The sequence below is a fragment of the Triticum dicoccoides genome, chromosome 1B, assembly GCF_002162155.2.
Source record: "Triticum dicoccoides isolate Atlit2015 ecotype Zavitan chromosome 1B, WEW_v2.0, whole genome shotgun sequence".
NCBI lineage: Eukaryota > Viridiplantae > Streptophyta > Magnoliopsida > Poales > Poaceae > Triticum > Triticum dicoccoides.
In genome coordinates this window covers 409,841,413-409,851,166 of record NC_041381.1, presented here as the reverse complement: position 1 = coordinate 409,851,166, position 9,754 = coordinate 409,841,413, and the positions used below count along the sequence as shown (strand labels likewise).

The following is a 9,754-nucleotide window of genomic DNA, read 5'->3' as shown; positions in this document are numbered from 1 at the left end:
CAAAATTGATGAACTTTTCTTTATCCCATGAACTTTTTCAAAAATCTGAACTGTTTTTCCATACTGGCGAACTTTTTCTATATCAATTCTATGATTTTTCTAATCTCACGTTTTTCTTTTTTCAAATGATTTATATGGGTTCAAAATATAGGTTGTACTAGACGAAGTTTTACATAAAACGTCTTTCGGCTTGTAGACAAGAAAGCCATCTTGGTCTGTTGGTTGTCTTGGTAGGTCCTCATCCCAGCAATGCTGGATCGAATCCCGTCCCCGTTGATTTACGTATCAACTTTTTATCTTCGCCTTTATTTTTCTCACTGATTGCTGGGCCGGCCCAATTGGCGTCGCGCGCGGGCGCCAGTTAGGATGAGCCCCCGCAAGGGACGCACTTGGCCCGCTCTCAGCCGCCGCCACGTGCTGCGCTCTGGACACTCCCTTTGATTTTTATTTTTCCGCACATTTTCAGCTTTTTAGATGTTTTTTTTTTGTTTTTTTGGTTTTCCACCGGCCTTTCTTAGCTATTGGACAAAATACAATTTTTTTTGCATGATAAAACACGGTTTTTTCTTCGTCGAGAGGCCGGACGTGTCTCTCGAAAATGAAAAAAATAAATATGTTTTTTTATTTTAGTGAGAGACACGGATTTGCTTCCGCAAGAGATATAGTCGTGCCTCTTGGCAACTAAAAATAAACGCGTTTTTTTTCGCGAGTCTTGCCTCTCGAAAACGGAATGTGTTTTTTTTCGATCCGCGACAGGCACAAATTTGCTTCTCATGGAGGCACGATTTTGCTTCTGCGAGAGGCACGATCATGTCTCTTGGAAACGGAAAAAATATATTTTTTCTTTCGCGAGAGGCACGGGTTTACTTTTCATGAAGGGAAAGATTTGCTTCCCCGAGAGTCACAGTGAGCTCTTTTTCGGAACGAAAAAAAAGTGCTTCCATCTTGTTTTTTGGTTCGTTTTTTCCGTGAAGAAAAAAATTGTCAAAGCTTACCAACGTGGGATCTAGTTTTGGAGATCCCGACGCAAAGAATTCAAGAATGAAAATGGTTCAAGATTTAAACTCACTGTTTAAGAAATAAAATGTTTTGAATAGAGAAAAATTCACTGTAGGTCACAAAACTTGAGCCGGATGACACTTTGGTACCACTACTTCAAAATACCCGAACTACGGTCCATGTACTTGCGCACAGGGTTCACTTTGGTCCGTATGTACGATTTCATCTACGTATTCGCTGACTTGGCCGAGTCAGCGGCCGCCAGCTAGGCTTTGACCGCCACGTAGTCAATCCTAGGATGAATACTACTCGATCCGGGGTTACTTTTGCAAAAACGCCAGAGCTCACGACGCGGCGGCCAAGCGGGAAACGAAGAGTTTACGCCGTTATTTTGCGCCGGGGCGAGGATGTTGTTGTTGGCGCGAAGCGGGAACACATAGCTCCCCGTCGTAAAAATCTTCATCACGCCGGGCTCGTCGTTTGGAGACGGAGGAGGCAGCCCGTTGGCCTTAAAGACAACGCTCTCCTCCCTGGCGTCGAACCTCGCGTGGATCCTCGGGGTCGTCGGCTTGGAGGCGACGTCGACGGTGACCGCCTTCCTGCCGGCGCAGGGGCAGTCCCGGCCGAAGATCCCCCAGCGTGGCCCGAAGGCGCCGGCGGCAGGCTTCTTGCTGCCGTGGTGATGCTGATCGTCCATCGTATCTAGGACGACGACGCTGGTGACGCCACCGCCATAGCCCTTGTCGTGCTGCCTAGCCGCGGAGGCGACTGGTTGCTGGCGAGCAGCCCGGAGCGGCTGTTCCAGCTGACCTCCGACGACGCCGCGGTGCGGCCGCTCTAGCTTGCCGCCGCGTCCACGGCAGCGACGGGCAACTGGCGGCGGGAGCCCCGGGGATGGGGTCGTGAGGAGGGGGTCCGGGCTCACCAGCCTCGTGCCCAAGCACTTCATCGGCTCCTCCACCGCGACACTGCAGGTCTCGCCGGTGCGCCTGAGCGGGGGGAGCCAGTACGCGTCGAGGGACGGTGCCGACGCGAGCGCCGAGTTCGTGCACTATACCATGCACATCCCGCCCACGCCGGACAGGACCACGCGTCCGCGTCCATGGGGAAGCTGATCCTGAGAAAGCCCACCATGGGGAAGAAGACGGACAGGGAGTTGGTCATGGTGTTTTTGCAAAAATAACCCCGGATCGAGTAGTATTCACCCTAGGATCGACTACGTGGCGGTCAAAGCCTAGCTGGCGGCCGCTGACTCGGCCAAGTCAGCGAATACGTAGACGAAATCGTACATACGGACCAAAGTAAACCCTGTGCGCAAGTACATGGACCGTAGTTCGGGTATTTTGAAGTAATGGTACCAAAGTGTCATCCGGCTCAAATTTTGTGACCTACGCTGAATTTTTCTCTTTTGAATAACCCGATGTAAAAAATCGATGAAAGGTGCGAGTGAACTCTTGCGGCACTCGCGCACCAGACCCCTGCTATTGGTTCCCTCATTACTCAACCCCAACCCCTCCCCAAAAAAAACCCTCAACCCCAACTCCCCAAGCGGCAGCCGCTCGCCGCCGGCGAAATGCTCACCTACCCCAGCGATCATCGGGGTCATCCTCCGCAGCACGTGGCGGTACCCCCCTTCTCTACCTTTGCCGCCCCCTTCACCGTGGACGGGCTCCATCGCGCGGACCAAACATTCCCCAACCCTAGCCTCGATGCCCCTGGCGCCACTTCCCTCTACGCGACGGGCGAGTGGGGGAATGCGTCCTGGATGGAAGCCCCCGTGAGATACATGGCCCCAGACGCCGCCGCTTCCGCCTCACCAGGGTATACTGGTAACGCCTTTACCCTACACCAACTCCTGTTACTAGTACTTTAGTGAACCTGTGATCGATAGATGCGGGTAGCATCTTCTGTTAGTTTGCTGTTCATTCTCGCATTGGTTCGTCCGATTGTTAGGTGAACCGATGCAGTGGTTTCATCCATTGTTGAATGGTGAAACTAGCGGCAGTAGCATATGTGCACAACTGAATAGTACCCTGCCACAATTGAAGATATGAAGGCGGGTTGTACATGGTCAACCTAGCTTGTTACATTTTTACTTGCGTGCTTGCACGGAATAAGTTGAGTGCAGCACCTTCTGTTGCTGCCTTATACCAGATCCTGTGATCAATGGGGTTGGCTGCTGGCATGTCTGAGAGCATGATTCCAGTTTTACACTTGCCAATTTGTCGTATCAGAGGAAGTCATATATGCTGTCATTTTTTTTCCTAAGAGCCCTAGCTAGGCTACTTGTGTGCACACACTAAATTTTCGAGAAGCATGCTATACTCTGTTAGTAGGATTTTAACTGGAGGATAGTTATATGTTTGTCAAGTGTTAGATACTATCTTAGAGAAGAAAAGAAGATGCAGATCAATAAAGTTGCCGCAGCGGTTCCCAGAGTATGTGCCATATCGAGCACTATCAAAAACTTCACCTACAATATGCACGGCATTGCAAGAAATCATGAAACCATCTGAATTAGATAGAACCATTGATTGGTTCTGTCAATCAAATAATATACTAACTGAAAATTGTATAGCACACTAGCCGAGTACCCTTCTTTTGCTACGTATTTCATACAAAATATATAGTAACAGAAAAAAACAATGTGCCGTCTGTCTTTATTGCTCTCTCTCTCAACTTGCCCTTTGTTCTGCTTCCGCCACGTGCATTGCAACAGATCATTTTTTTCCTTTACCCCCTCTTCGTCTGCCCTAGGCACAACCTTTGGCTCTGCCTCCATTGCAGTATTCCAGTTCCGTGTCACGTGACTCGACAGTCGACACTGTTTTCAACTTTATCAAATCTCTGTCACGGTTTCAGTCACTATGGTGGTGCATGAAGTGCCTTGTTATAATATGGATATCAAAGAAGAGATATGTCTCTACTACTTAAAAAAAGAACACCATTCCTTTTCCTGCCAGGCTGAGTGCTTCATCCAACCTTACGTACATTCCCCACTCCCTTTTCCCTTTTGATTTTCCCCTCCTATCTCTGGGTTTTTCACCGGTTTTCCTTTAAAACTGTCTTAACTGTCCCACCTTTTTTTGACATACCGAATAAATCATGTTTTTTTTCTGGTAAGCCAATAAATTCTTACCAAATAAGTGATTTTTATTTAGATAGGTAAATCACAGGCAGGATTTTATGAACATTTATTTACACAATCACATTAATATGGGCAGGTAAATCATGGGCTAATATACTAGAATATTTATACCCCGTTGCAACGCACGGGCAATTATCTAGTAATAACCTAATAAACAGATAGTGTGTGACATCTTTGTCTGCCCTCTCTGCTCACCCCTCAAACTGCCTCCACCATTGTGCACCACTGTGATAATCAACTCCAGCAAATCTCAGTTGTGTTTCTTGTTGCTTCTTGTAATAGATTTCAGTGTATAAGAGGGCATGTGACATAGGAAATTATTAAATAGAAGTGGGGTGGATGTAATCACAGTCCATCAGGGATCAAACCCCAGCACCCTGTTTGTCTCATTAATGCTTATTTTTCTTTCAGTGGAAAGTGGCATCCCCGTCGATACCGACTCCAGTGTATATTATATACTTGGAACGTATAAAAAAGATAAAATTGTTCTTTGTCAATATTGAAAAAGATAAACTAACTTGTTAATAGTTCTTTATCTATGCTAGTTTGAAACGGTATTTCTATTTTGGACGTGCGGGTGGTTAATAATTTTTTTAGCAGATAACTATGCATGAAGGTGGCCCATTTACTGCTATACATGTTAACAAACTTCTTGTGAAGAACATCTTATTTTGCGTTGGATCACTTGAAGAGGATGAACTTCAGCAATGAGTAGTTGCACATGATAAAGCTTGGTTAATTGCAATGGGTGCATTATAAAAGGCTCTTGCTTGACATTTTAATTTATGTTGGATTACTTGGAGGAGATCAACTTCAGCAATGAGTTATTGCACATAACAACACTTGCTAATTGCAACGGGTGTATTTTAAAAGGCTCTTGCCTAATAAGTAAACTAATTAAACTAATACACGAGCAAGCAGAGCAACCCTCACCAATCCAGGAACTTGTCGAGAAAGTTCAGTCTACTAATGGTTTTGTACTATAAGTTCGCTGTCAGCAACAGAATGCCTTTGTAAGCAAACTGTTTGATCATATTGGTGCTGAAAATGCAAGACATTATCATCTGAATAAGGATCCTTCAGGCCCCGCGACAAGCCCCATTGGCGCTCCTTCATTTCCTGTCAAGAGTCTGACAAGTGAAAGCATAGTTGGAAATATTTCCTGTCGAGCAGCAGAGGCAGAGAAAAGTGCACACACTCAAATACTTACAAAAGAAGGTCAAGAACACTCTCACTGCCATGCAGATGCTGGGGAGAACTTGTTGCAGATGTCTTGCTCTAGCTCTAGGAATCAGGCAACATTTCTGAAGCTAATACACAACTTGTCAGTGGTGCTTCTGTCTACTTGCAATGGCGGTTCTTCGTTACAGGAATATGAAAAGAAGATTCTGAAATCTGTTATTCGAAATCTTAAAGTTGCTTCTTCCAAAGAAGGCAAGGTACTTTGCAAATGCCTTTATATCATAGTTATTTATGTCACAATTTTTAGACCATAGAAAAGCTGCCAGATTTACAGAGAGCTTCACTACCTGAATACGCTACGAATATGTGATGATAACTGGTAAATTGTTGCAATCCAAAATACTAGACCTGCAATATAGCTCCACCAAAACAGGAAAAGCAACTTAGACATACTATTACCGAGACGACCGTACTAAATGTCAGACAACAAAATGTTTTGCTCAGCTACAACCGAAAATTATAGTTCATGAAAACCATTGTAACACTTGAGATGTTCTAATTCGAAGTTTGAACTCAGTGATGAAATTCAGATATATTAGTTTTATTAACTGATGGAAGATATGAAAGTTGTTAGAACACCCAACGTAACCGGTGCTTGTGATACGAGTATATGATTCATATTTACAGAAAATATGTCGCTAGTCGTTACTTTCACTTCTTTGACCTGGTACATGGTGTTATTATATGGAGGTTCATTCCGCTTCAGTATTTGTACAGATTTAGTTGTATGAGTATGATACAAGACGTTTGCAATCTTATTTTGTTCACGCGTGTTTGCCTGTTTCGTGGTTACAATTATAATTCATTCTCCCTTTGAGTACAATTACCACATGTTCTATATGAACCAAGAAATAGATATTTATCCTCCTGACTAGTTCCCCTTCAAGTGACATGCAAAAGTAATGTTGCTTTTTCAGACATTAAATATACATATGGACTGTTTGTTGGTTAGCTTTTACTCATTTCTGTTTTTCTGTCTTGTACAAGGCTACATTAAAAGGCGATGATTGTTTGAGGGACTCCAGTCAAATCAGTTGCTTGAGAAACAATTTGTTGGTGTTAATCCCTGAACACTCGGTGTCAGAGAGCACAGATTCAGAATTTAAGACATCTATTTCACAGGTAACTTTGGTCATATTTGGAATACATTGATTCTTAATTTGGATGAACAACACTTTTTTTCGAGTATGAATCTCATGTATTCTTATGTTCAGGCTCTTTCTAAGCTCCCAGAGGATAATATGCTCGATGATACTGAAGTTTCTCAAGTGTCAATTTACAAAAAAATATGGTTTGAAGCAGAAGCTTCGGTGTGTAAACTCAAATATGAGCTTCATTGTGCCCGTATGAAGCTTGCAACAATGAAAGTTTTCAGCAACACACAAACAGGTGTAACGATGTGATTGTGAATTACTGTATTTGGATATTTATTGAGGTTCTCTATATGCATTAATATTTTTTGGGTCAATGCAGTTCCAATTGACCCGTCAGGAAGTGATAAAGCCAGAGTAACCGTATCTGATAGCCAACCACATAATCATGCCAAAGATTGCAGTTCCTGTGCTGCGACCTTGCAATGTCATGGAGGAGGTAGTGATAGCAGTCAATCTTCTTCTCTGATAAATAGTGACAACTTAACATTTCACTTATGTTTTGGCTGCTCAAGTCCCGGCTGCTTCCCCAGTGCCTCTGCTGCCTGCATTGGTGTCACAGCCTTACACGGTCGCGCCCGACAATCCTTCAGGACCATACTGTGGTTACTGTCATAAGTTGGGGCTCACCCCTCATCCATGCTACAAGAAGAATGATCAGAGACGCAATATTTTTAGTGGCACCTCTTCTCCGTCAGGTCCATGCCAGAGCTCCTCCACCGGCCAGGAACTTCTCACTCAACCACCACCGCCTCCTCCTTCAGATATATTATCTCCAAGGTCCATTATTGCTACAAATAAGAGCATCGTAAATGGTCTTGATGCTGAAATATTTACTCAAATGAAAGTTCAGGAATCCCGTATTGATAATATAAGCTCTTTGGGTGAGAGTAAGTGTGAGAGGCAGCAAGAACCTAGCAAGGGATCATATCCCGTTGAAGATGATGTTTTGGCGAGGCTGAGAATTTTGAAGTCCCGCCCTGATTACATAACCTCGTTGGGTTTGGAAAGCAGCAACCATCAGCTAGACACAAGTATACATGCATCAGATGAGGTTCATGAAATGTTTGCTCGACTGAAAGTTTTGGAGTCCCGCATTGACAAAATAAGCCCTTTGGGTGACAACAAGTGTGAAGAGCAGGAAAAAGGAAGTGAGGGATCATATCCAGTCAAAGATGCTGTTTTGGCAAACCTACAAATTTTGAAGTCATGTGCTGATAATATAACCTCTCTGGGTCTGGAAAGCAACAAGCAGCAGCTAAAATGCAAGCACGGACATATCAGATAAGGTTGAAGATGTTATTATGGCTAGGCTGGAAAGTTTGAAGTCCCATCCAGATGTGGAGGCTTCCTGCATTGAGGCTGTTGAAGGAATGGAGCATCCTTGTGCTGTGGGGCTGCGAGTCTCTAGTCATCAGTTACTTCCATCGCCTGCTGCAGTATTCGAGAAAACAACATTGCTATCGGATACCGAACCACTAGAGGTCACTGGAGAGACTCCAGCCATCCTGATCCCGTCGTCTAAGAAAGCACCGCCTTTGTGTAGACTTAAAGATGCACCTTCAGTGATGGAGAAAGATCATTCAGGGTTGACAGACGAAGCTCTGCATTCTGCGCCGTTGTTAAGTGTGCCCCAAGAAGCCGGGGACTTGGCACAAAAGACTGCAAAAGTTAAGCACCATCCGCACGGGCCTACGCCAAGAAGATTTCGTCTTCCTTCCACCGTCAAAATAAAGCGCCCCATCTCAGAGCAGGGGGCAGAGGCTATATTGCTTAGGCCTTATACAATGGGAGGTGCTTAGAGAAATAAACCAGTCTTTTCTTAAGCACCGGTGCTTATTTCTACCGGATAGACGTTTAACTAAGCGTCTCTCCTGTAGAAATAGACACCGGTGCTTCAGAAAAACCCGGTTTATTTTTCTAAGCATCTCTCTAAGCACCTTCCATTGTACAAGGCCTTAGGAGGCTGGGCATGGTAAAGAAGGATGAAGTAGACGGACGTGCCATCAACAGATGTTTGGGGGTCTTGGGGGCTTCTTTTCCTAAAAGCTTGCTCCAGGCTATTTTCTGCGGTACATGGTGAAGGGCACTCCTGGTGAGTTATGGGGCATAAGGGCACTCCTGGTGAGTTATGGGGCATCTCGGCCCGCGACGTTATCTTCTGATTTTCCATTCCCTGTTTGTGGTGCAACCTTGCCATATCTAGGGATCGTCGTAAGCCTCCTTGGTGAGTACCTAGGTGTTAGTGTACTGTTGTCTCTTGCTGGTGTCAAGGTAGGGCATTCGGACGGGTAGATAGTTTTGTTGTAAAACCCGAAAAACCATGTTTGGCCTCGAGCTGTGGGGGAATTATCATGTTTGCAAAGGAGGGTCTCAAGCAACCCCCTGATCGCTGGTCTCCTCTTGAGTTCACCGGCCGGTAAGATGGATTTCCGCTAGCGTTAGCATGTGCTCAAGGTGAACTTGTTCCATGATGGCTTAATAGGCGATCAAGGCAATCTGGAACTGTTTAAGCTCGATCGTGTTGCTCCAAAACGTCGAGGCACATTGATATGCTATTACATTGGCGGGAGGAACCTGCCATACCTACTGTACAGTCATTTTTGTTTCTCTGTTTGGTCAACAGATTGTACTGTAGTACGTATATCTGCTAGCTTGGTACATCACCTACTCGCACCTGGCACTGATAGATTAAACGAACCTGCGAGCCATGTGTTGTTAGTTCTGAGAGTGAGGGGTACGTATGTACACAACGCGCAGGATGGCTGCCGCTCGTTAACTCCGGCATGCACGTCAAGGTCAAGTGTCTGGCTCGGAGCCGTTTCAAGAGTGCGCGCGTGCGTCCAGGTCTGGCCGGCCGGGGGACATATACACCGGACGTAAGGTACAACTGTGCCATGCTTATACAGCCGTACAGGGGTCAGGGTAGCCAGGCACAAGTGTACGTACGTACAGTAGAACACATATGCACAAGCATGCAAGCGTGGTAAGGTGCAGGCCAAAAACCAGAGGTGAATAGTAAGAGCATCTCCAGCCGCGCCCCGCCCCTGAGAAGCCTCGCAGGCCACTTTTTGAGCGCCGGCGGGCAAAAAACGCCCCACTCAGGCCCCCAAGACCTCATTTTTCGCCGGTAAAAGCAAAAGTTACGGCTGGCGAGCCCAGCCCACACCCAGGCAACCGGGATGCTTCTGGGGCACCAGCGCTTTGTTTTAAC

At 45.6% G+C, this 9,754-nt stretch overlaps 1 protein-coding gene across 1 annotated transcript; it reads left to right on the top strand.

Moving 5' to 3' along the window:
- The first annotated feature begins 2,510 nt into the window (after nucleotides 1-2,510).
- LOC119338090 lies at nucleotides 2,511-9,111 on the top strand. Its single transcript, XM_037610387.1, has 6 exons — nucleotides 2,511-2,828; nucleotides 4,748-5,586; nucleotides 6,377-6,511; nucleotides 6,604-6,778; nucleotides 6,863-6,979; nucleotides 7,056-9,111. Exons 2-6 carry the CDS (start codon nucleotides 5,416-5,418, stop codon nucleotides 7,826-7,828), a joined length of 1,371 nt encoding a protein of 456 aa, XP_037466284.1. The 5' UTR covers nucleotides 2,511-2,828; nucleotides 4,748-5,415; the 3' UTR covers nucleotides 7,829-9,111.
- Nucleotides 9,112-9,754: the final 643 nt, after the last annotated feature.

What these genes read in the sequence shown, in the direction of transcription:
- LOC119338090 (XM_037610387.1), top strand. Translation starts at nt 5,416, where the DNA reads ATGTCTTGCTCTAGCTCTAGGAATCAGGCAACATTTCTGAAGCTAATA. An exon ending in CTTCTTCCAAAGAAGGCAAG is followed by an intron (nt 5,587 to 6,376) that starts GTACTTTGCAAA and finishes GTCTTGTACAAG; the next exon opens with GCTACATTAAAAGGCGATGA. An exon ending in TTAAGACATCTATTTCACAG is followed by an intron (nt 6,512 to 6,603) that starts GTAACTTTGGTC and finishes TCTTATGTTCAG; the next exon opens with GCTCTTTCTAAGCTCCCAGA.